Consider the following 27,385-nt stretch of genomic DNA (forward strand, 5'->3'; position numbering starts at 1 on the left):
AGAGTGGCTGAATGGATGAAAAAACAAGACCCAATGATCTCTTGCCTACAAGAAACACACTTCACCTTAAAAACACACATAGACTGAAAATAAAATGAAAAAAGATATTCCATGCCAATGGAAACCTAAGAAAAGCAGGAATAGATACACTTATATCAGACAAAATAGGACTTCAAGACAAAAACTATAAGAAGAGACAAAGAAGGTCACTATATAATGACAAAGGAGTCAATTCAGCAAGAGGGTATAACAATTTTAAATATATATGCACCCAGCACCAGAGCACCCAGATATATAAAGCAAACATTATTAGAGCTAACAAGAGAGATAGGTCCCAATACAGTAATAGCTGGGTGTAGTGGTGTGCACCTGTAGACCCAGCTACTCAAGAGGCTGAGGCAGGAGGATCACTTGAACCTGGGAGATCAAGGCTGCAGTAAGCTATCATTGCACCCCAGCCTGGGCAACAGAGTGAGACCTTATCTCAACAAAAAAATAAAAATAATAAAAATAAAAGTGAAAGACTAGATGTTCTCCCTCTGCTAAGATTAGGAACGAAACAAGGATGTCCACTCTTGCCACTTCTATTCAACATTGTTATGGAGGTGTCATCCAGGAATGTTAGGCAAAAAAATGAAATAAAAGGCATCCCTATTGGAAAGCAAAAACTAGAACTATCTCTATTCAAGAATGACATTATCTTGTATGCAGAAATTCCTAAAGGATCCACTAAAAACTATTAGAAGTAATAAGTCCAATAAGGTTATAAGATACAAGATGAACAAACAAACTCAAATGTATTTCTATACACCAGCAATGAAAAATCTGAAAAGAAAATAAATTGAACAATTCTATATCTAATAGATTCAAAAAATAAAATTATTTGAAATAAATTTAATAAAAGTAATACAAACCTTATATTCTGAAAACTACAAAATATCGCTGTAAAAAAACTAAAGATCTAAATAAATGAAATGTATTCAATGTTCGCAGGTCAGCAAAACTGGATATTGTTAAAATAGCAATACTCTCCAAACTGATCTGCTGAGTCAACATATTCCCTATTAAAGCCCCAACTGACTTGTTTGTAGAAATTGACAAGCTGATTCTAAAATTCATATGGAAATTCAAGGGATGCCACCGAAACAATCTTGGAAAAGAAGAGCAATACTGGAGGACTCACATATCTGGATTTCAAAACTTAATATAAAATAGTAATTAAGACAGTGGGTATCTAAAACAACAGTAATTAGGACAGTGAGTACAGACATCTAGAGGATATAGACAAGAACACACACACAGAACCATAAAGTAGAATTGAGAGTCCAGATAGAAACCCATGACACTTATGGTCAATTGATTTTTCTTAAGAGTCCAATAGCATTCAATGGAGAACAAGTAGTCGTTCTGACAAATAGTGCTAGGATAATTTGATAGCCACACGCAAAAGAATGAAGTCAAGAAATTAACTAACTAAATTAATTAGTTAATTAGTTAACAGAATTAGTATATTAGTTAATTAACAGAAAAATTAACTAATATGGATCAAAGACCTAAATGTAAGAGGTAAAACTAGTATATAAAATTCTTAGAAAAAAACACAGGGATAAATCTTCATGACCTTAGATTTAGCAATGGTTTCTTAGATACGACAACAAAAACATAGGCAAACAAAGGAAAAGGAGATAAACTGAATTTTATCAAACTTAAAATATTATGTGCTTCAAAGAACACAATCAAGAAAGTGAAAAAACAATCGATAAAATGGGAGAAAATAACTGTAAATCTTACATCTGTTAAGGAATTTCTATCTAGAATATATGAAGAATTTTTATGATTCAATAATAAAAAGACAAATAACCCAATTTTAAAATGGGCAAAGGAAAAAATTTTAAGTTAAAAATTTTTCTAATGGGCAAAGATTCTGAATAGATGGTTTGCCAGAGAAGAGATACAAATGGCCAATGAGAACATGAAAAGAAGCTCAACATCTCATTAGCCATCAGGCAAATTCAAACCAAAACCACGAGATACCACTTCATACACAAAATTAGGGCTAGAATCAAAAAGAGAACAGCTATTGATTGACAAGGATGTGGAAAACCTGGAACCCTCATGCACTGCTGATGGGACTGCAAAATGATTCAGTTACTTTGGAAAACAGTCTGGCAGTTCCTTAAATAACCAGTTAAACATAGAGTTACCTACCATATGATCCCACAATTCCACGCTCGGGTGTTTACCTAAGTGCACTGAAAACATGTGTCCACACAAACACTCATACACAAATGTGTAATACTCATAGAAGCATTACTCATAAGGGCCAAAAATAGAAATAATCCAAATGTTCATCCACTGACAAATGAACAAATCAAGTGTGGTATACTTATAACATGAAAAATCATTTGGCCATAAAAAGAAATGAAGTACTGATACATGCTATGATGTGGGTGAACCTTGAAAACATTAAGCTCCATGATAAAAGCCAGTCATAAAAAACACATGTTATAGTTGTATGATTCCATTTATATTAAATGTCCAGAATAAACACGACATTAGTGACAGAAAGTAGATTAGTGGTGGTCTAGGGAGAATGAGTATTAGAAGTCATTTTTTTTTTTAGAGACAGGGTCTCACTCCCATTGCCCAGGCTGGAGTGCAGTGGTGCAAGTAGCCTTGACCGTCTGGGCTCACCTCAGCCTCTGGAGTAGCTGAGACTACAGGTATGCGTCACCACGCCCGGCTAGTTTTTCGTATTTTCAGTAGAGATGGGGTTTCACCATGTTGCCCAGGCTGGTCTCAAACTCCTGGACTCAAGCAATCTATCCGCCTTAGCCTCCCAAAGTGCTGGGATTACAAGCGTGAGTCACCATGCCTGGCCCAGGAGGGACATTTAAAGGGTACAGGGTTTGTTTTGGAAGTGATGAAAATGTTCTAAAATTGACCTTGGTAATGGCTGTACAACTTTATGAACACACTAAGAAACATCAAAACGTGCATTTGAAACAGATTGTGTAGTATGTGAATTATATCCCAATAAGGCTATTATCCAAAAAAATTAATTTAAAAAATCACCTTTCTTGACCCCACATTCCATACCAGTTATCACTCCATTTTCTCTTTTTCCCTTGACAACAAATTCCTGGAAAGAGTTGTCAGAGAAAGGAGTTACAAATATGGAAAGGAGAAAAGTAGGATAAATGCTGTGGTGTTATGTTGGAATTAGATGTATCAGTGTGAACGTGTGTGTGTGTGTCCCCAACTCCTATTTCCCTAGCTGTGTCCACTGAGAGCCCTGGAAGCAGAGCATGCTAAGCACTCCATAGTAGCAAGGAATGACAATAAAGACACAGTCATTTCAAAAATCAATACAACAAAACCTATACTTTGTAAAAAGTTTTGCCCTCTTCAAAGCATTTACCATAGAAGGTTTAAGTGTTTTAAATTTTCTAAAACCTCTTTGGAAAACCTCCTTCAGCATGGGTCATAATCATTTGAAAAATCTTAAATGTAACAAACAGTAAGTCACTTAGGGTAGATATTACAATTGAAAAATGGCCAAAAGTCCTCAGAAGTCAACTCTGATGAATGGTGTAAATAATGAATCTGTATTCTACTAGTTTTAGTCAAAACACATTTTTCAGAAAAATCTATTGTGGGCCCAAAAGTATCATTCGGGGACTATATTATCTTCTAATAAGTAGATTTTTATATCTAAAACGTACAATAGGCATTTCAAATACTCACTTCCAGTTCTACTGAAAGATCCCAGAGACATATTTGTCCATCGTGGCATCCTGTTACGATTGTGGCCCCATCATCTGTTAAAAGTACAGCTGAGATGCAATGTGTGGGCGCTTTTCGGCCCCAAAGAACAATGGGTAGAACAAGGCTGTTTCCTGCCATTGTGTTTTCAAACCTGAAAATGTTACAAAAATTGTCAGATATTACAACATTTCTCTCAAAAACATGTTATATATTTTTGTTATAAAACCAACAATTTGAAAATAATCATATATTTCTGGGAGTAAATTGCAGCTACTTAAATATTTATTATTTTCAAAAAAATAACTAGTTTATCATAACTCTAGATTCAGGTGCTTACAAAATAATACACAATCAATACCTGTGAAAAGAAAGAAACAACAAAATAATAATAAACAGGTCTTTATCCCAGGCATTTGCAGTTTTTAAAATTTACTAATGAAAGGCCAATGACTTCAATACCTCATATTTACCTAGGACTTCACAGTTTACAAAGCACTTTTATGTATACTATTTCATTTTGATTCTCAAAACAGCCTTTCGAGGTTGGCCGACTAGAAACTGAGGCATAAACATGACCTGCCCTAGGACACGGAACTAGCAAGTCATAAAACTCAAATACAAATCCTGACCTTCGGATCCCAAGTTGTATGCCTCCATTAAAAAAGACAGATCAAACTGTTCTCAGAAAGTCTGGTACACACAGACTGTACTGTACCACTACCACTAGACAATAATTATGGAGAACTTTCCAAGTCCCGGAAATTTTTCTGAACATTGTATGTGTGTGTATAAATATAAGTACATATATAAACTCAACTAATCCTTACAACAAATCAGGAGGTAAACACTATTATCATTCCTTTTTCATAGACAAAGACACCGAGGCACAAAGTGACAAGTGATGGAGCCCAGATCAGAACCCAGGCAGCCTGACTTCAGAACCTGTGGTCTTTCTCACTCTGCTAGGCTACTGATGACAAATGAGGTCTCCAAAACAGTAATAAATAGCAATGCCAAAGAAAAACTCAGTCCTGTTTCACACTGTGCTAAACATTTTCAAAACTTTGTTCAGGGCCGGGCACAGTGGTTCACGCCTGTAATCCCAGCACTTTGGGAGGCCAGGGTGGGTGGATCACCTGAGTCAGGAGTTCAAGACCAGCCTGGCCAACATGGTGAAACCCCATCTCTACTAAAAATACAAAAATTAGCCGGACATGGTGGCGGGTGCCTGTAATCCCAGCTATCTGGGAGGCTTGAACCCGGGAGGAAGAGGTTGCAGTGAGCCAAGATTGCACCATTGCACTTCAGCCTGGGCAACAAGTATGAAGCTTTGTCTCAAAAAAAATTTGCTCGGTGAGAAACCCATTCAACCACACTTACTCCAAACCTGTTATGCCTGAAGGTCATGAATGTCTTTTGTTGTAAACTCTGAACCTTGAGGGAAGAAAAGAATGTCTTCATAAACTCATTTCTCCATTAAAGAAAAAAATGTAGTTTCTGGTGAAGGGATTTAAATTTGAGATACTAATCAATTAACCAGAGCATACTGGAGTGCACCTCTTGCAGGAGAGCACATTTGAGGAAGTATTCCTTAATATAACAAAATTAATATCTAATTGGCAAAACAATATTTAGGGGTTAAAAACTGTGGTTAAAAACTAGATAATAGGAGTTCAGAGAAGTTAGAAAAAGAAGACTGGAATAGTCAAAGAAAGTTGCATAGAAGAGAGGACTCTGATAGATCTCATTAGATACTAGGGGTCACCTATAGCCTGAGAGATGGCCAATCAAAAGGTATAATCATTAAAGATAAAATGAGGCAATGGCCAGGTGCAGTGGCTCACATCTGTAATCCCAGCACCTTGGGAGGCCAAGGTCGGCAGATCACTTGAGGTCAAGAGTACAAGACCAGACTGGCCAACTTGGTGAAACCCCATTTCTAGTGAAAATACACAAATTAGCCAGGCATGGTGACACATGCCTGAAATCCCAGCTACTCGGAAGGCTGAGGCAGGAGAATTGCTTGAACCCAGGAGGCAGAGGTTGCAGTGAGCCAAGATCATGCCACTGCACTCCAGCCTGGGCAACAGAGTGAGATTCTGTCAAGAAAGAAAGAAAGAAAAAGAAAGAAAGAAAAGAAAGAAAGGGAAGAAAGGGAAGAAAGGGAGAAAGGGAGAAAGGGAAGAAAGGGAGAAAGGGAGAAAGGGAGAAAGGAAGAAAGGAAGAACGGAAGAACGGAAGAACGGAAGAACGAAGAACGAAAGAACGAAAGAAAGAGAGAGAGAGAGAGAGAAAAGAAAGAAAGAAAGAAAGAAAGAAAGAAAGAAAGAAAAAGAAAGAAAGAAAGAAAGAAAAAAGAAAGAAAAGAAAGAAGAAAGAAAGAAAGAAAGAAAGAAAGAAAGAAAGAAAGAAAGAAAGAAAGAAAGAAAGAAAGAAAGAAAGAAAGAAAGAAAGAAAGAAAGAAAGAGAAAATGAGGCAAGTAAAAAACTGAATGACACTGGAATGCTTACTAAAAAAATCTATATTACATCTTTTTTGTTGTTAGAAGCAATAATTTTCAACCCTTTGCTTCCCCAAAAACTTCATCTCTTTTGCTACAAGGGGTATACATTTAAAGAAAATATCAGAAGTCCACGTCTTGTTAGTAAAACCCTATTTGTGTCATGACAGTTTCATAAACTACCATGACACTAACAATTATTTCCATATTCCTATGTGATATTAGAAAATAAAACTAGGCTGGGTTTGGTGGTGCACGCCTGTAATCCGAGCAGGAGGGGAGGTAGAGACAGGTGGATTGCTTGAGCTCTGGAGTTCAAGACCAGCCATCTCTACAAAAAATACAAAAATTAGCCAGGCATGGTGGTGCACTCCTGCAGTCCCAGTTACTTGGGAGGCTGAGGTGGAAGACTCATCATCTGAGCCCAGGAGGTGGAGGCTACAGTGTGCCAAGATTGTGCCACTGCACTCCAGCCTGGGTAACCGAGCGAGACCCTGTCTCAAAAAAAAAAAAAAAAAAAAGAAAGAAAAATAAGCATAGAACCAATTTTAATAAATTTGGAATATCATATTCCTGGCTGAATGATATATTCAACGGTGACTTTCTCAAAAAAGAGAATCTGGAAGGAGTTAATTTTCCATGGTGACAACACTCAGTTTTAACTTACATCACTAGCTGGGCGTGGTGGCTCACGCCTGTAATCCCAATACTTGGTGAGGCTGGGGCAGGTGGATCATGAGGTCAAGAAATTGAAACCATCCTGGCCAACATGGTGAAACCCCGTCTCTGCTAAAAATACAAAAATTAGCCGGGCATGGTGGTAGGCACCTGTAGTCCCAGCTAATTGGGAGGTTAAGGCAGGAGAATCGCTAGAATCCCGAAGGCAGAGGTTGCAGTGAGCTGAGATCGTGCCACTGCACTCCAGCCTGGCGACAGAGCGACACTTCATCTCAAAAATAAAATAAAATAATAAATTATATCACCAAAGATTTATCTCAAGTAAATAAGTGCTAAACACTGAATACAACATGCTGAGATCTGGAAAGAACACCATTTCTCTAGCTGCTTGGCAACTTGTACTCAGTACATACTCCCTGGCTTAAAGAGAATGTAAACAGGCTCAGGACTATGGAATATAGGGTACTAAATGCCGCAAAACATTTTTTTTCTAATACCTTAAAAACCTAATAAAAATGAAACTTTAGAAAAGCCACCAGAAGCACTAATGAAATAATGTGAAATAGAGGATAACATGGCTTATGATGATAGAACAGTGTATGCCAATCAAATGCTTCTAGGAAAGACTACCAGCGAATTGGCAACCACATAAACCTAGTTCTAAGCAATGGATCAAAACAAAAACAAAACAAAACAAAACAAAAATGGGCAAATTAGCCAGGACCTAACCATTTAATCAGGTAGATCACAGGAATCTAAGTTTGAATTTCTTTAAAATGAATAACGGATGAGCCAAGACACACTAAACTGCCAACACAAGGAAGTTTTTTAAGGGGAAAAAAGGGCAATGTAAATCCAGAGCATGCAGTTTTTCAGTCATCACCATTCAACCAGCCTATGTGTTAGTTAATAATCCATGCTTAACGTTGCCAACATTATCACCTATTGTAGCAAAAAAGTTAAATACGTTCCAAAAAGCTTTATATTAAGTGGAATTAAGCAAGTCACAGGACAGGATTTATTGGGATAAAAAAAATTCTATTTTTATGGAAAATGCCAAAAGCAAAAGTGATTGAACAAATGACTAGAATAATCTGTTATGGTATTAAGAGAAACTCTAAAATAAAATTATATTACTATTTCTCTAAAATATTATATATATAATATATTCAGATTTTGCAACTAATACATTGAGGGCATATGCTTTCAAATTTCAACATGATCTTACAAATTGATATGTTCTTAGACTAGATGCTTCTAAAAACAAAATAATATTAGGAACATTGAGTTTTCATTTATGTTTGTATCAAAATCTGGCTTAAGTTACATTTAGAGACTGTTCATTCAATTGAAATGTTTAAAAGATAAAGCTCTGGAGTCAACAAATATCAGTAGTTCTAGATTCTACTTCTCACTTTGTCACTATGCAGTCTTTGATGATACTCATTTCTGAGGCTTACTTTTCTCACCAAGTTATTAAAATTAATACTGAATCATTTCTAAGTCAACAAATCAAATCATAAGGAAACAGGCATCTTAGAGATAAAATTTCAGTCATCTCTTTTGATTAATTTCAGGTATTGCTTTATTTCCCCTAATTTCACCTATTTCTCCACTCTGTATAGAAATAATTTAAAATGCTGTACTCCAGTCAACAAGAGCAACAAAAATAATAACTGAAAGAACAGTAGGCCTACAATCAGAAGACCTATATTCAAATCCTGGCCCTTCTATGTGATCTTGACAAAGTTATCTAGAGGTCTCAGTTTCCCCATCTGTAAAAGACAGATAACAATATTCTCCTCCTCTCAGAAAGATGTCATAAAGATCAAGAGGCCATATATGTAATGCAACTAGTACCATACCTAGCACATGGCAGATGCTCAGTAAAGATTATTTTTTAAAAAATACACACACAGATTTTGCTACTTCTTCACATTCTGCTTACACATCTACAGGTTTCTTTCAGCGCTTAATATTCAATAAGGTTGTACTTTCCAACGGGTTAATACCTTTCATTGACTTTCTGCCAAAGTATAAAAGTATTACTGTGTATGCTTGCCAAACACAATTCAAATTGTGCAACTGTGCAATGCAAATATGACAATTTAGTTCTGTAGTACTTTATTAGAAATAATACTACCAACTTCCATCCCAAAACTAAAATGGCTTTCAAATAAAATTTCAAACTCCTAATAATTAGTAAACATTTTAGAGCAGCATTTCTCAGGTTTCCAGTTCATGTCAATACCATGGTAGGTATAGGTATTACAACAATTAATAAAATAGACAATTCAACTATCCAGTGGGGCTTACATACATGTAAACAATTACCACAGAGCATGAGAGAAGTCTCAAGTCATACGGAAACACAAAAGACAGATTCCCTAACCTAGACTTCAATGTGTCCAAGGATTCCTAGAAGAAATGATGACTAGAATGAGTAGGAATTAACCGGAATAGGCTCAGGTAATCACATGTTCAAAGGGCCAGAGGTATAATTATAATCTCAGTTCTTTCTGAACAGTAAATAGTAGGGCTGACATTTAGAGTAAAAAGGCAGAATGGTGAAAAAACAACCAACTGCCAACATGCATCAGATCACAAGGGGCTTCTTGGTAAGACATTTTCAAGAGTTTGGACTTTAATTTGACAGCAAAAGGAAGCAGGTAAAGTGTTTTAAATCTGACATTGCTTTTCAGAAAGATACTCTAGCTGTGATATAATAGAGAGGGATAAAACTGAGGACCTGAAGACCAATGAGGCTATTGAAGTTCTGTAGGAGAGAAATGGTGGTGCCTAAATTTATCACAATCTCTCATTACTTATTTCTGGGGCGTCTGTTAACAGCACTCTCCACCACTACTCTTTCAAGCTCCCTGGTTACAAGATACACACTCTGTGTACTCACTACCAAATGATGCTTAGCACAGCATCTACCACATAGGACATCTTTAATAAACAAATGGTGAAGGGTATGTGTGGTGAAAATAGTACTAATAATACTAACATGAGAGCTACTTTAAAGATGTAATAGATAAGACTTGATATTCAACACACCAAGGTGATCAGGATGCAACATGGATTCTGATACAAGTTTTGCACAAAGGTACTTTGAGGATAAAAGAAAAGAAAAAGCAGTTTTAAATACTGAAAGCTTTCTAAGTAAAGGATGGGCATTAATATTACAATACTGATGCCTAGGGAAGTATCGATAATTTAGATTCCAACATGGAAGATACATTATTGTATGCTTAACTGTAATTTATTAACCCTAGGTTTGGGGATGAGAGAAAATACAAGGTTCCACACTGATCTTCAGTTGGGCCACATTGTAAAGAGACTTAATGGTCCAAAAGCAGATATCTACACAGAGAAGCAACATGCTCAAACTTTTTGAGATAGTATGAAGCTTGGATTAACACAGAGAAACAACTAAAGAGGGGGAAAACAAATAATGATGATACTGCAATAAGTCTGGGTGCTAAGAAGCTTAGCTAAAATTAGAGTACTAAAAGAAAAATAGCAGATATTACAGAGGAAGAACAGTAAGTCATGGGGGTTGGTGAAACACGTAAGGTCACAGGCAAGAAGACTATTGCTTTCCAAACTGGGTGGTAAGGAAAGAGGTAGGAGGGAAGAATAGTGAGGCGGAGGAAGGAAAGTGAGAGCAATGATGCTAAAGAGGAATCTGGTCTCTAAAAAACGGTAACTCAGAAAGTATTTTCATAAAATGATACCAGAGACCTCAACAAAAACTGTTCTATGTGAATGGTAAAAAGGCAATGAGCTTTTGCCAAACCAAGCCACTTTAAAAGTTTATGAAATAGTACTCTGTCTCCTGCTGTTCTGCTTTTATTTTTTATATTTAAGCATTTAAAAAAGAAAGGCTTTTAGAATTGACAAAAAAAAAAAAATAGCCTGGTTTCCCAATCTAGAATGGAGAGAGTATAGCTGCTTACCATCCTGGGGATTTTATGTTTGGGTGGATATTTAGGTCTGTTAGCAACTCTCTCCAGATCACACAGCAAATTGATCTCAGAGCTCAAAGGCAAACACAGATCTCCTGGGTCCTAATGAAACACTTTTCACTATCCTATATTGTCTTCATTTACCACAAAATTCCATTTATCAGAAAGCTTCATTATCCAGGCATTCTGGTTAATCAAGATTTTGCCAAAACATAGTACTCATTAGAAGATAAATAGTACTGCAGTGTTTACAGATAAAATCATGTGATGTCTGCCATTAGTGGCTCTGGGAGAGGGAAGAGAATATGGGCATCAGAAGCATTAGAAGGAATGAAGGTGAGGCCGGGCACGGTGGCTGACGCCTGTAATTCCTGCACTTTGGGAGGCTGAGGTGGGCGGATCACCTGAGGTTGGGAGTTTGAGATCAGCCTGACCAACATGGAGAAACCTCATTTCTATCAAAAATAAAAAATTAGCCGGGCATGGTGGGGCATGCCTGTAATCCCAGCTACTAGGGAGGCTGAGGCAGGAGAATCGCTTGAACCTGGGAGGTGGAGGTAGCAGTGAGCCGAGATCGTGCCATTGCACTCCAGCCTGGGCAATAAGAGTGAAACTGCGCCTCAAAAAGAAAAAAGAAGGAATGAAGATGAAATAGTATCGTAAGTATGATGGATGCTATGTGCCCAAATCTTCCTTCGGGAAAGAAGGACTTAACTGCTGAGAGAGTTCCCCGCAGACAGGCTCAGGTTATTAGCACCACTAAGGATTGTCTCAGCCCAAGAGAGATGGCTTATCCAAGCTCATGTACCCTTCCCATGGGACAGCTCACATCCAGTGATGGATCAATATGGAAATATAAAGGCCAGACCCCCTCACAATTCAGGATATCTCTGAAGGGTCATCCCATCTTCAGAACTTCCCCCAGGGTCAACTGAGACTCCTCTGAGACTCATCACAACCAAACTTTAACCTGGGGCCAAAGCTATTTCCTTTCCCTGGGTGTTGATCCCAAGAGTACTCCCTAATAAGCCTGAGTCTCCATCTCAGAGTCTGCTCGCCAGGGAACTCAAACTGTGAAAGTAAGTATTGAAGGTCTTTTTAGTGCAAGAATGTGCATTATACTGTTCTTTCTACTTTTATATGTTTGAAAATGTCTATAATTTTTTAAAGGGTACCTGGAAAGAACTTCAGTGTCCACAAATAACGGATTAGTTAAATAAATTATGATAAAGCTTTACAATGGAACACTGCAATATGAGAAATAAAACAAACACCAAAATATACAGTGGGTACACACACACTTTGAATAATTCTGGAATGATATTGAACAAAAAAAAATCAGTAATAATGACTGCCTTTCAAGAGGAAGAATAGGAAGAGGAGACTGGGCTGAGTGGAATTCCTAATTCTCAAGACAAATTCCTGGGTCTTTTTTTTTTGCCCCACCATTGTGTTTTTCATTACAATATAGTTAAATAAAGTGGCCTAGATACACCTACACCAAGTTTTTCTTCTTCTTCTTTTTTTTTTTTTTTTTTTTTTTTTGAGATGGAGTTTCACTCTTGTCAAAAAAAAGGCTGGAGTGCAGTGGAGCGATCTCGGCTCACTGCAACCTCTGCCTCCCAGATTCAAGGGATTCTCCTGCCTCAGCCTCCTGGGTAGCTGGGATTACAGGCACCCGCTACTAGTCGCAACTAATTTTTGTATTTTTAGCAGAGACGGGGTTTTGCCATGTTGGCCAGGCTGATCTCAAACTCCTGACCTTAGGTAATCCACCTGCCTCAGCCTCCCGAAGTGCAGGGATTACAGCCATGAGCCACCGTGCTCAGTCACACCAAGTTCTTTTGTTTTAAAGTTGTACATATGCACACAACATGGGATTTTGAAAATACATTTAACTTTAACAAGTATTTATCTTTAGCCTATAACCTTTTCAAATGCTAGCTCCCTTCCACTGTGAGTGCCCTGTCCTAAGCCACATGATTTACTACTCCTGCTACTCCTATTTTCACTACACCTTACAAATGCTTGATGCATAACACTCATTCATTTGTACAGCCTATGTTTCTCAAGGATAAAATCTGTAAATCTAGCACCCTTGTTATCTAAGCATTATCAAGTAAACTGCATATCTGCACCTAAAACGCTGGCTTTTACTACTGGTCAATATGTATTTATGGAATGAATAAACAGAGAATAACAATAACTAGCATTTATTAAGCCCTCACTATGTGCCAAGGGCTGTATTAAGGGTTTCACACACAACCTAAATTTAACTCTTTTGAGGAAAAATGTCTCTTTAAAAAAAAAAAAAAAAAATCCTCCTGAACTCTGCGAAAATCTTCCTCCTTTAATTATGTTCTCACCGTCTACCATTTCAATCTATTTTATAAGTTAACCTTTGCCCTTCAAACATGTCTACATTTTTTTATTTTTATCCAAATACTTTCACTGGCCTCTACTTGAAACCCTAACAATCTCTCTCCCTCTCATTAAAATTAGCATTTTGAAATCTGTGGTCTTTAACTTGGTGCTTCCATTTTCTCATGTACTCTAGTCTGGGCCCTCAAAAAGACGTAATTTAAGGACACTCAAGATCTCCCACTACATGAAGGGGTCAACAATCCTTCTAAAATGACACTCCAGGGCAGAGCTCTCCCATATTGCAGAGACAAGCAATGCCTTACAAGAGAAGTGAGGAATGAGGATGCTTTGACATTAATCGATTGTTGATATCTATTCTTCCTAAGTCCAGTTATCTTATATGTATTCTATAACTGCTAGTGTGACGTTGCTGATTTTTTGCAATACACTCTCTTTTTTTCTGGTACAGCAGACTGTCCCCATTATCTTCTTCCAGTTTTCTCAGCTTTCTTCTACCCAGACACATGAAGGCCTAGAAAGCCCTAAGAAAAATTCCAAAGACTTAACCTTGTTACCTCATGTTGGTTTGTTTTTTTTAATTTGATGTGCCTTTAAAAATTACTAAATGAAATTACCTTTCTCTTTGTGATTCCTCCCAAATTTTTATTATGAAAAATTTCAAATATACAAAAGTTCAAAGAAGAATATAACAATCACTCAAAAAATAATATCCTGTCACATTTCCTTTGGCAATGTGGTATATCTACATATGTGCTGTGCATATATATGCATGTATATGTGCTGTATATATATGTGGTGTATATATGCTGTGCATATATGTGTGTGCTTTTAAAAAGTCTGTGCTGTGCATCTATATGTGTATGTATTTTGTGTGTGTAGAACCATTCGAAAGTAACATATACATATGATGACTCACCCCTAAATGCTTTTAAAGACAGAACTTAAAAATAAGGGCATTCTCCCTCATAAACACAATACCATTATCACACTCACTATTATCAACACCATAATCATTCTCTTAATAGCATCTACAAACTAGTCCACATTCAAATTACTTCAATCATCTACAAAATGCTTTTTATAATGTTTTCCCCGCAAATCTATAAACAAAATAAAGTTTTACACACTGCATTTGGTTGCTGTTATGGACTGAATGATACGTCCTCCCAAAATGCATATGTTGAAGCCCTAACCCCCACTGCATTTGTGTATTTGGAGGTAAGGCCTGTGAGAACAAGTGATAAAGGTTTAATGTAGTCATAAGAGCAGGACTCTACTGTGATAGGGCTGGTGTCCTTGTAAGAAGGAGAAGAGATACAAAAGCTCTCTCCCTCTCCACCACTGTGAGGACATGGTGAGAGGGCAGCCATCTGCAAGCCAGGAAGAGAGCCCTCACAGAAAATAAACCTTCTGACCTTGATCTGGGGCACTTCTAGCCTCCAGAACTGTGGGAAAATAAAATGCTGTTGTTTAAGCCACTCAGTTTGTGGTATTTTGTATGGCAGCCTGAACAGGCTAAAAAAGCTGTCAGGTCTCTTTAGTTCTAGAATAATCCCACCTTATTTTTTTTAATACTAATTAAAAAAAAAAAAAAAAACAGTTGTTTGTAGAATGTTCCACATCTGAAGATTTTTCTGATTTTTTTAATGATATCATTTAATCTGTGCCTCCATCACCTGTTTTTACTACAAACAAAATTGGATCTAACAACGTTTGCCTCAAGTGAACATTGTTGGCAAGAATACTCGATAGCTGGTGATGTACACTTCACACTGCATCACCTCAAGAAGCATATAACATCACATTGTCCTATGAGCAACAATGTTACCTTTGACCATTTGATTCAGGTGGTGACTACCAGATTACTTTCACTGCTACTGTTTTTGTTTTTCCTTTTGAACTATCAATGACCTATAGGGCAATATTCTGATAAGACCATCCTGTTCCACACTATCCCATGTAATACTGGTAGCACACATGATTTCTAAAAGCTATAAAACAGTTAAGATTATATACAAACTAGTATCAGATCAATGTTAATTCCTCCACACTGTTTGTCTAGCTCTCAAATGCAAAAGCAAGACGTATTTCTGTCCTAGCAACAGGGTGTTTTCACAGGATAGTCAATATGTTCTCAGTCTGTGTACTTCTTGTGTCCCAGGCAGGCCCCCTGTGACTTGCAGACAAAAACAAACTCAAATTTTCTCTCATGAGAATGGGCACACATGAACTGGCATAGGCCTTAGCTACCCACCTACCAATGGGGAATATGAGAAGCAAGTACTAAACCCTAAACAGCTAAATGTATTTGCCACAGCTGCAGTGAAAGAAGTAGTTTATAAAGGTTTATTCAAATTCTCAGAGAACATTCCTATGTCATTTGCCAAAAGAGTGTACCCAAGTCAAGATCACAGTATGATGTGATGAGGATGTGATCATTAAGATGATGGGTTTTTTTTGTTGTTGCTGTTGTTTTTTGTTTTTTGGGTTTTTTTTTCGTGTGCTTGTGGATTTACCACCAATCGATTGAAGACTTGGAAAACAAACCTGAAGCAGATAATGAAGACTCTGTTTATTATACTACAATGAAACAGCTAGGTCATAAAAACACACTAAAGAAACTACTCAGCTGCTTCCTTATAACAAAGTGTTTCCAGAATTTAAGAGCTGTAAGGGACACAACCTTCTGAACACTTAAGCAGTTGACAAAATTATACTTTCTTATTTGGGTGGTTAAGAAATATACTGTACTACTCTCAATGAGCCTGACACTTTAGGACTACTTGGTTAAAGGAAGTTCCAGTGTTCAGTTTCAAAGGAACATGTGGAATGAGCAGATGGCAACAGGAGACTACACTTATTTCTTATTGCTAAACAGCCCTGAGTGCATGAGAGACAGATTTTGAAGAACTGCAGAGCTATCTGGTCAAAAATAAATCACATTTTAAATGTGATTCATAGATTTTGAGTCCTGTAAGTCATGTTTTAAATTTCTGCAGGTGCTATTACAATGACTGAACTCTTCTGTTATGCTCTATCCATCACCAACCTACATCAATTTCAAGAGTTACCGATTAAGCTAAAAGCCCATTATGCCCACCAAGACCTTACTTTTTAAAGGAAATTCCATTTGGTTGAATCAACTTCAACTTTCTCCTGCCACCCACCTCTAATCGCATTTGCATCTCCAGTCATTTCAATTTCTTCCCTTACGTTGCCATCAAAAGTCTAAACTGAGCACTGAACTTTCTCATTGCATATAAATTGAATTAAACAGAAAAAGAAGAAACAAACATGCTTCCCCAAACTGGAAGCTGAATTATCACATTAGTCTTGGAATCACTAAAATGAGATGGGCAACTGTGAAGGTATGAAAGTCACACTGACTAGAGCGGAGCCCAGCTCTCCATTTCCATTTCAAACTCTGAGGAAATATGTGATGTCTCAAGTTAAACTTCTCATTTGTAACATTACCCTCCTCCTGCTCTGCCTGTCACAAAAAAAAAAAAAACTGCCCTTGACACAGTCACCAATGACCTCCCCACTGTTAAATCCATTACCAAGTTCTAATCCTTATCTTACTTGACCTAATAACAATATTTGACATAGTTCATATTCCATCCTTGAAATAAATACTTCTTTACCTGGCCTCAAAGTCTTCATCTTTTCCTGACTTTCCTTCTTCTTCTCTCGCTTCAGTCTCTTTTCTTTCTTTCTTTTTTTTTTTTCTTTTTTTTACCTTTAAATGTTGGCATTCCCAGAACTTAGTCCTTAGACTTCTCTTCTCTGGCAACACTCACTCTCTCAATGATCTCATCAAGCCTTATTGCTTTAAATACCATCTACAGGTCAAGTATCCCTTATCTGAAATGCTTGGAATCAGAAGTATTTTAGAGTTTGGAACTTTTTCAGATTTGGGGATATTTGTATTATACTTACAGGATGAGCATCTCTAATCTGAAAAATCCAAAATCCAAAATGCTCCAATGAGCATTTCTTTGGAGTGTCATGTTTATGCTCAAGAGTTTTAGATTTTGGAGCATTTTGGACTGCAGATTAGAGATACTCAACCTGTACACACTGACAGTTCCCCAATTTATTGTGTGAGACGCTTTTCTGAAATTCAAATCCGTACGTCCAGCTGCCTACTCAACATCACCTTTTGGATAGCTAGTAAGTTTCTCAAACTTGGCATGTCCAAAAGTGAGTCCCTGATCATTCCTCAATCGTGCCCCTCCCAGTCTACCCATCTCAGTTATTGGCAACTCCAGTTTCATAGCTACACAGACCAAAATCCTAGAATCATCTTTAGTTACTCTATTACTCTCTCACACATACACATTCCATATCCCAATTCATCAGTAAACTCCACTGGCTATACCTTCAAATCGTATCCAGAATCCTGCAACATCTTAACATTTTCACTACAACCGCCCTGTTCTCAAATCAGCATCTTCCAGCAGGGATAACACAACAGCCCTCTATCTGGTCTCACTGTTTCCATCTTTGGTCCCCTGCAATCTCAACACAGCATATAGAGTAATACTGTTTAAAAAAAAAAAAAAATCATGCTGTGATCACATCTCAAAATCTTCCAATGGCTTCCTGTCTCACACAGAGCAAAAACCAACTCTACATACAACTGCCTTTCCTATATGAGTGAGGTGGTTGCTCTCTCCCTTGCTTACTCTTTTCCATCTGCCCTGATTCATTGGTGTTGCTCAAAGATACCAAGCAGAATCTTACCTCAGAACAGTGTCCCCCACCCCACACTCCCTCGCCCTCTTCAAATCTCTATAAAATATTACCTTTTTAGTGAAGGGTTTCCTGACCATCATAAATTGCCACTCAAACAAAACACTTACAATCATTTAACATACCATATGTTTATTTATTTATCATCTGCCTCTCCTGCTATATGTTCTATGATGGTAAAGATTTGTGTTTGGTTTATTCTCTATTGTATTCCCAGTGCCTAAAATTCCTGCCACGTAGAAGGAATCCAAATACTTGAATAAATAAACAAACTAGGGAATGAAATATGTTTGCGTTGGCTTAAGTAAAATTGTACCCATCAACAAATTAAAGTATATCTCGATTTTATATGTTTTGGATTTCAAAGGAGAATTTCTTGTCAATTAGTTCTTCTATAATAATGTCAACAATTAATACAAGTCTCCTTAATCAAAATGCCATTAACATATTATTGTTTCTTCCCCAGCTACCGGTTTTACCTACACTCCTGCCTCTTTTAGTTTATCGTGACATATACACAGCAAAATATATCTTAGGAACTATGAAGCAAATTAGCTGACATAATCACCACTACAGTCACTAAGGCCTAGTAATTAATCACAACACAGCTTCTTAAAAGTAAGTACAGTGGGCCGGGCATGGTGGGATTAAAAGTAAGTACAGTGGGCCTGTAATCCCAGCACTTTGGGAGGCCGAGGCAGGTAGATCACAAGGTCAGGAGTTCAAGACCAGCCTGGCCAACATGGTGAAACCCCATCTACTAAAAAAAAGAAAAAAATACAAAAATTAGCTGGGCACAGTGGGGCACACCTGCAGTCTCAGCTACTCGAGAGACTGAGGCAGGGGAATTGCTTGAACCCGGGAAGCGGAGGTTGCAGTGAGCCAAGATCGTGCCCCTGCATTCCAGTCTGCGCAACAGAGAGAGATTCTGTCTCAAAAAAAAAAAAAGGAAGTACATAAAAAAGTAAGAGCCTACAGAATAACCCTTAGCACTTCAGAAATCTTCCCTCCCCTAAACTCACCTATGCCCTAACATTCGTTGTTCCAACATTTTATGGCTCCCACTAACTCAAGTAATCATCAGCCAAAAAAAACCCCTGTAATTTCATTAAACATTACCAACATATTTTGAAAAAAAATCTAATTTTATTTAAAATAGTAAATACTTCATGAATATAATATATATGTTCTTTAATAGAAAGGAAGAAAAGATTTCCGTGGACCCATAAGGACTTTCTGAATAAAAGAAATGATATTTCATTCCTGTGAATTTTTTGTTCCAACTAATGGAAGCTTATACTGTTTATTTGCATTTGAAAAGTTTAGAAAAAAAGAAGAGCCTTTAAGGACGATAGCTTGAATGTGAAATAAACTTGAATGTGAAAACAGAAGGTAACTGGCTCACTCTATCAGTCTGTTATCACTCACATATACCAACTATCAACATTCAGAGGGAAACATGATGTGCAAAAAAACTAGAAGAGTATCTTCAGTGAGCTTGAAGGGTCATAAATTACAACTGCTAAGCTGAATGGGAGACTGCATTTTCAAAGTTATGTATTTCCAGGCTGGGCACAGTGGCTCATGACTAATTCCAGTACTTTGGGAGGCCGAGGCAGCAGGTCACTTGAGGTCAGTAGTTCGAGACCAGCCAGGCCAACATGGTGAAACCCTGTCTCTATTAAAAAATACAAAAATCAGCTGGGTGTGATGGTGCACACCTGTAATACCAGCTACTTGGGAGACTGAGGCAGAAAAATTGCTTGAACTGGGGAGGTAGAGGTCACAGTGAGCCAAGATCACACCACTGCACACTAGCCTGGGCGACAGAGTGAGACTCTGTCCCAAAAACAAAACAAAACAAAACCAAAAAAAAACAAAGTCACGTATTTCCAGAAATGTTCTATTTTTAAAAGCCTACAGAATAACGCTTAGCAGTTCAGAAATCTTCCCTCCCCTAAACTGACCAGTGCCCTAACATTTGTTGTTCCAACATTTTATGGCTCCCACTAACTCAAGTAATCATCAGCCAAAAAAAAACCCCTGTAATTTCATGAAACGTCACCAACATATTTTGAAAAAAGAAAAATAATAATTTTATTTAAAATAGTAAATACTTAATGAATATAATACATATGTTCTTTAATAGAAAGGAAGTAAAAATTTTGTTAGACCCATAAGGACTTTCTGAATGCAGTCATGATATAGGATTTCTTCTTCCAACATAATTGTTTATGTTCTTTTGTATCCAGCAGAGTAGCTTTAAGTATCAGATACAGACCAAGACAAATGAACCATATGGATGGAGCTCAAAATGTAAGTTTACATTACTATCATAATATCTGTCAGAGAGAACATAAGGTGTCCTCTTATTGATGACAGGATTTCACTGAGCTATCCATAGCTCTCAGTTGATTTTGCCTATGATCAATGGCATGCACATATGTAAGACTATTAATTCTTTAAAAGGTGCATCAATTAAATGGAAAAAATGAAAATAGAACCTGCAAACCTCACTAACTCCATAATTTAATTGCCAGGCATGGTGGCTCATGCCTGTAATCCCAGCACTTTGGGAGGTCTAGGCGGGAGGATAACCTGAGGTCAGGAGTTTGAGACCAACCTGGCCAACATGGTGAAACCCCATCTCTACTAAAAATACAAAAATTACAGGTGTCCTGGCGGGCACCTGTAATCCCAGCTACTAGGGAGGCTGAGGCAGGAGAAACGCTTGAACTTGGGAGTTGGAGGTTGCAGTGAGCTGAGATCACACCACTGCACTCCAGCCTGGGCAACAGAGTGAGACTCCATCTCAAAAAAAAGTCCCAACAAATTAAAAAACGGTCACAGGGAGATGTAACAGATAAACCCAGGAATAAAGGCACTACATAGTTCCAGGCCTCACTCTACACGCACTAAAATTACTTCAAGATGTACACTATGAATTTTGATTTCTGTCTAGTAGAACACAAAAAGACAAAAGTAGATTATCAATATATGAAAATCAACAGCATTTTCTTGTATCAGCACTAATCTACTTTTAAAATAGTATACCATTCACAGTATTTTTATAAACTACAAATATTTTACTCAAAGTCATAAGTGAAAGACCATTCCACGTTCTCAGATAAAATGTCCTAATATTATAAAGATATCACTTTTCCTCAAAATAAATCTATAAGTCAAAGTTCTACTGGTATTGTTTTTAGAAACTCAAACTAACTCTAAAATACATAGGAACAAATAAAAATCCACAAATAGCTGAGCCAACTTTGAAAATGGGCAAAGATAAGAGAAAGTCCTCTAGCAGACATTTAACATCACTAGCTATTTGGGAAATGCAAATTAAGACCACCCTGAGATATCATTACACATAAGAACAGTTAAAAAAAAAAAAAAAAAAAAAAGGCTAGGCGCGGTGGCTAACGTCTGTAATCCCAGCACTTTGGGAGGCCGAGGTGGGCGGATCACAAGGTCAGGAGATCGAGACCATCCTGGCTAACAAGGCAAAACCCCATCTCTACTAAAAATATAAAAACATTAGCTGGGCGTGGTGGCGGCGCCTGTAGTCCCAGCTGCTCAGGAGGCTGAGGCAGGAGAATGGCATGAACTCGGGAGGCGAGTTTGCAGTGAGCCGATATCGCGCCACTGCACTCCAGCCTGGGTGACAGAGCAAGACTCCGTCTCAAAAAAAAAAAAAAATAGTGGCCGGGCGCAGTGGCTCAAGCCTGTAATCCTAGCACTTTGGGAGGCTGAGGCAGGCGGATTGCCTGAGCTCAAGAGTTCAAGACCAGCCTGGGCAACACGGTGAAACCCCATCTCTACTAAAATGCAAAAAATTAGCCGGGCGTGGTGGCATGAGCTTGTAGTCCCAGCCACTCGGGTGGCTGAGGCAGGAGAATTGTTTGAATCTGGGAGGTGGAGGTTGCAGTGAGCCAAGAGTGTCCCACTGCACTCCAGCCTGGGTGACAGAGCGACGCTCCATCTCCACAAAAAAAAAAAAAAAAAAAAAAAAAAAAAAAAGACAATATCAAATGCTAGTGAAGATGCAAAGAAATGCAATCTCTCATACATTGCTGGTAGAAACGTGAAACGGTATAACCACTCCAGAAAACACTTTGGGAGTTACTTCAAAAACTAAACATACACTTACCATACCATCCAGTAACCACATCCCTGGGCATTTATCCCAGAAAAAATTAAAATTTAAATCCATACACACACATACACACACACACACACACACACACACACTGTACAAGAATGCACAGCAGCTTTATCTGCAACAGCCAAAAATTAAAAACAGCCCAGATATGCAGGTGAATGGTTAAACTTGGATACATACATACATGGAATACTACTCAACGATTAAGAAGTACAAACTATTGATATATGCCACAATTTGGATGCATCTCAAGAATTGTCTCATTCAACAATGTTGATGAATCTCAAGAACTGCCTCATTCAACAATTTGGATGAATCTCAATTTCAAAAGATTACATGCTATAGGATTCCATTTATATAGCATTCTGGTAATGACAAAATTATAGAGATAGAAACTGATTAAGGGATGGTAGAAACTGATTAAGGGATGGTGAGTGTAAGGGACGTGGATGGAACTAGAAAAGGATAACATGAAGAAAATCTTTGTAGTGATGGGATAGTTCTGTATCTTTTTCTTTCTTTTTTTTTTTTTTTTTTTTTTTTTTTTTTTTTTTTTGACGCAGGGTTTTACTCTGTCCCAGGCTACAGTGCAGTGGCATAATCACAGCTCACTCCAGCTTCAACCTTCCCAAGCTCAGGTGATTTTCCCACTTCAGCCCCCCCAGTAGCTGGGACCACAGGCATGCACAACCACATCAGGCTAATTTTTGTATTTTTTTGTAGAGACAGGATTTTGACATGTTGCTGGTCTCCAACTCCTAGGCTCAAGCAATCTGCCTACCTCAGCCTCCCAAAATGCTGGGACTACAGGCGTGGGCAACTACATCAGCCTAGCTCTGTATCTTGATTGCAGAGGTAGTTGCAGGAATCCACACAGGTGATAAAATGGCACAGAACTATATACAGGCATTGTACAAAATCAATTTATTGGTTTTGATATTGTACTACAGTAGTATAAAATGTAACTATTAAAGGAAATTGGGTGAAGCTGCATAAAATATAACCACTGGGGGAAACCAGAGCTCTCTTTACTATTTGTGCAACTTCCTATGACTCTATAATATATCAAAATAAAGCTAAAACAAAATAAATGGGAAGAGTTATTTATATAGGGGGAAAAAAACATACTAGTACAAAACCATGGAGTTAAAACAATATGGTGTTAGAGCAAGAACAGACAAACCAAAGGAAAGGACTCAATATTCAGAGTATATATGAGCACCTAATACACAGTAAGTGTCACACCATTATCTATGGGAAAAGGGAAGAAAGATACCAGGAAAACTGGCACAGTACATGGAAAATAAACTGGATCACAAACTTGTGACACATAAAACGTTAAATTCTGCATGTATTAAAGACCAATAAGTGTAAAAGAAAACTATGTATTTAGCAGTATATAACATAGCAGAGTAACTCTGTGGCATAGCACTGGGGAAAGATATCTTAAAGAAAACCTTCAAAATACAAACCATACAGCCAAAACATTTTTTAATTTGATTATATCAAAATATAAGATTTCTGTTCAATGAAGAACATCATGAAAAAGATTACAGACAAATGACAGATTAGGAACAGATATACTTGTAATACTTAAATGACTAGTATCTATAAAATACAAGAAATGTCCGCAAATCAAAAAGAAAGAACTGAAACCCCAAAATAAAAATGGATGAAGGGATGAACAGGTAATTTCACAAAGAAAAAATTCAAAAAGATAAAACACACATGAAGAAATACTCAGATTCGGCAGGGCATGCTGGCTCACACCTGTAATCCCAGTACTTAGGGAGGCCAAGGCAGGCAGATCACGAGGTCAAGAGATCAAGACCATCCTGGCCAATACAGTGAAACTCCATCTCTACTAAAAATACAAAAAGTAGCTGGGCGTGGTGGCACATGCCTGTAGTCGCAGCTACTCAGGAGGCTGAGGCAGGAGAATCGTTGGAACCCAGGAGGTGGAGATAGCAGTGAGCCGAGATCGCACTACTGCACTCCACCCTGGCAAGAGTGAGACTCCATGTCAAAAAAAAAAGAAGAAATGCTCAGATTTATTAGTAACAGTGAAATGTAATTTAAAATGATATTTAGTTTTCTATATATTAGTCTGGAAAAATTGGAGCACTGAATAACACCAAGCATTTGTGGGGAAACAAAGATAAAGGAACCCTCACAAGCTTCCTGCAGGTGTATAGACCGTTGCTGCTTGTTCTAAACACCATCCGGTGGTGCTTCAATAAAATATACGAAAACCAAATGATCCATAAATCACATATGGATCTATAACTCAACAAAAGTATCACAGAGGTCTAACATGTATGCTTATCGTGGTATTATCTACAGAGGTAGGAAAATGAAAATAACATGGGTATCTACAAATAGGAGAGTAGACACATAAACTGTAGTAGATGTACATTCTGAAATACTGTGTAGCACTTGGAAGCAAAGAACAGCAACACAATAGATCTTCAAAACATAATAGTGAGACAAAAAAACCTGCATGATATCATCTCTATAAATTAAAAATGTGGGCACCCAGAACAATATACATTTAATAACACATACAAACAGAATAATACATATCATACAGAATGGTTGCAAATGGGTTGATAAGCAAGAGAAAAGAGCGGGAATTAGAAATAAAAAACAACGAATGAGGTTGGGCATGGTAGCTCACACCTGTAATCCCAGCACTTTGGGAGGCCAAGGCTGTTGGATCACCTGAGGTCAGGAGTTCAAGACCAGCCTGACCAACATGGTGAAACCCCATGTGTACTAAAAATACAAAAATTAGCCGGGCTTGGTGGCACATGTCTGTAATCCCAAGCTACTCAGGAGGCTGAGGCAGGAGAATTGCTTGAGCCCGGGACGGGGAGGTTGCAGTGAGCTGAGACCATGCCATTGCACTCCAGCCTGGGCAACAAGAGCGAAACTCCATCTAAAAAAAAAAAAAAAAAAAAACTGCAGGCAGGGGAGATGCCTTGAATGGTCCAAAGGTGATCATTGAATTGAGTAAGATTAACTCAATCCTCTGCACATGAGGTCCAAAATGAACTTTAAGGACTCATACATCTAACAAACATCATACCACTAAAGCTAAATGTCATCCTACCTTTCTCATGAAGAAAGCACAAAACAACCTACTTCGAAGATTTTCGATGCTAAGTGTGTTACATGGAGAAACCACCCAACTTCCTTTAACTTCAAAACAGAAAGTATATCGAAGATAAAAGAAAACTGTAAGATACAAGGGTCACCACCCCTAAAATTTAATTTAAATTCTTACAGTGATATTCAAACCAAGCCAAGCCCAGTCCCTTTGATCCACCCAGTAACCAAGATCTTTTAAAATTTAGTTACAGGTGGCAATAAGAAAACATAAAGGGCATACTCTCATTTTTCTCTGAAAGTGATTCTCTGAAACACTCTTAAAACAAGGATTGGCAGTAAAATAAATGAATTTCTCTACCATAATCCCTAATTGACATTAATAGTAAAGCATTAATTATATTTATACAGGTTCGTTTTCCCAATTTATAATAACTAATATGCGTTATTCTGGATGCAACTAGACAGTTTTTTATTCCTTGTAATAATAAGGGCATTTCAACACATTATATTCACTTTTAAGCTGACCTTCATACAGCCACAAGTTTATTTATAAAGCAAGAAACAGAGTCAAACTAAAATTTTTGTTTAACAAAATGTCAAAACCTCAGTTAATTTCTTTCACACAACAGGCAATTCCTGCAACCTTGCCCATAAAATCCTAAGATGTAAACATCTGAAAGAGTCAGTCTGCCTTTTTTTGTCTCATGTCAAATATTACAGTGCGAGGAAGCTGTAGCTGCCACTGACCGAACCCTAAATTCAGCAGCATCAACAATATCAATGCAGTCTGTGATGCAACGGTAGCTTCCCTAGTTTCAGACTATCTAACCCAGCAAATGCTGCCTAAAAAAGAGATATACTAAGTGGGTCAAAAACATAAAACGGCAACTTTTGAATCAAAGGTAGGGTAGTGCTGACTTCAAACACAGTTTCAGAACGCTGGCACCCATCAGTAAGTGAACGGGAGTAACTGGTATCCGTTCAGACAAGTACTAGGTCAAAGGGATAAGAACTGGCAGGTGGCATCTCAAAAGTGAAATTCTAACAGTGGTGTCAGTATCTTGGGCACGGGCAAAAGTAGTACCAACAGCTAAGGAAAGACAATATGAACCCCAAAAGCAAACACATCGCCCAAAATTGCTGTCAATAACCACCCACGATCATCATCAACCACCTCATCCTGTTTAGATCGTGCCTGGGAGCCAGGCAATCCCACCTCAAGACCAAAGCAAATGTCAAAAGCAGCAAACCTCACCCACCAGGTAAGGGAGCCACAAAGACCCCCGGCGGGCTCCCACGCTCTTGGTAACGGCGCCTAGTTGTGGGCCCGACCTGCAGGCGAAGCAAGGAGCAGAGCTTGCAGTCGCAGCGATCTGACAGCTGGCACCGCCCCCGGCTAGAGTGGGCTTGTGACCTTTGACCCCGACCCCTGACCTCCAAGGTGCAAGCACATCCCGCCCTGGGGTTTCCTATGGAAAAGCTTGAAAGCCCCCTTACCTGTCACAGCTTCATCTCATGCCGCGATGTAGCCTATCAGACCGCCGGTGGGCGCCCCAGCCAAGGAAGACAAGGATAAGGCGGAACTACGGAGGATGCGGGGTGCGCAGATCCTTCTGGGATAACCTAAGGGGCGGCAAGCGCTATTCAGCCGCCGTCTTCCCACAGAGACTGCAAGGTGCCGGTAACGCCGCCGCCGCCGCCGCAGTAAATCAGCTGACACGAGCCCCAACTGCCGTGACTTTCGCTGCAACTGTCGCAAAAATGAGGGGGCGGGAAAGACTCACCATTTCCCTACATGCAAGGCCTACGTCGGCGCCGAGAGAGCCGGCCGCGTTACCATGGAGACCGAAGGAGGAGAAAAGGTCAGCTGTGGGCAAGGAGTGCGCGGCCGCCATCTTGGTTATGGGAAGTCTGGTCTAGGCTGTCCTCTCGCTTCTAACACCCATGTTGGGAGGACCAAGATGGAGCGAAGGATGAAGGAGCAAGCGTAGGTCTTTCTTGGGACCAGGATATTGCAAGTTTACACTTCTGCCCCCATCACTTGGCCCAGA

The 27,385-nt window shown here is 38.4% G+C and overlaps 1 protein-coding gene across 2 annotated transcripts in view; it reads right to left on the reverse strand.

Annotated features, from left to right (window-relative positions):
- The window catches only part of WDR7 (WD repeat domain 7), a 389,130-nt gene extending 362,202 nt beyond the window's left edge, over positions 1 to 26,928 (reverse strand). For both annotated transcript variants that reach the window (XM_050767826.1, XM_050767825.1), the window contains exons 1-2: positions 26,832 to 26,928; positions 3,748 to 3,919 (exon numbers count right to left, since the gene is read on the reverse strand). In XM_050767826.1, the coding sequence (XP_050623783.1) occupies positions 3,748 to 3,906 (159 nt within the window). In that variant the 5' untranslated portion in view covers positions 3,907 to 3,919; positions 26,832 to 26,928. The remainder of the gene's footprint in view (positions 1 to 3,747; positions 3,920 to 26,831) is intronic.
- Between the last annotated feature and the right edge of the window lie 457 nt (positions 26,929 to 27,385).

The sequence above is a fragment of the Macaca thibetana genome, chromosome 18 (genome assembly GCF_024542745.1).
Source record: "Macaca thibetana thibetana isolate TM-01 chromosome 18, ASM2454274v1, whole genome shotgun sequence".
NCBI classification, from domain to species: Eukaryota; Metazoa; Chordata; class Mammalia; order Primates; family Cercopithecidae; genus Macaca; species Macaca thibetana.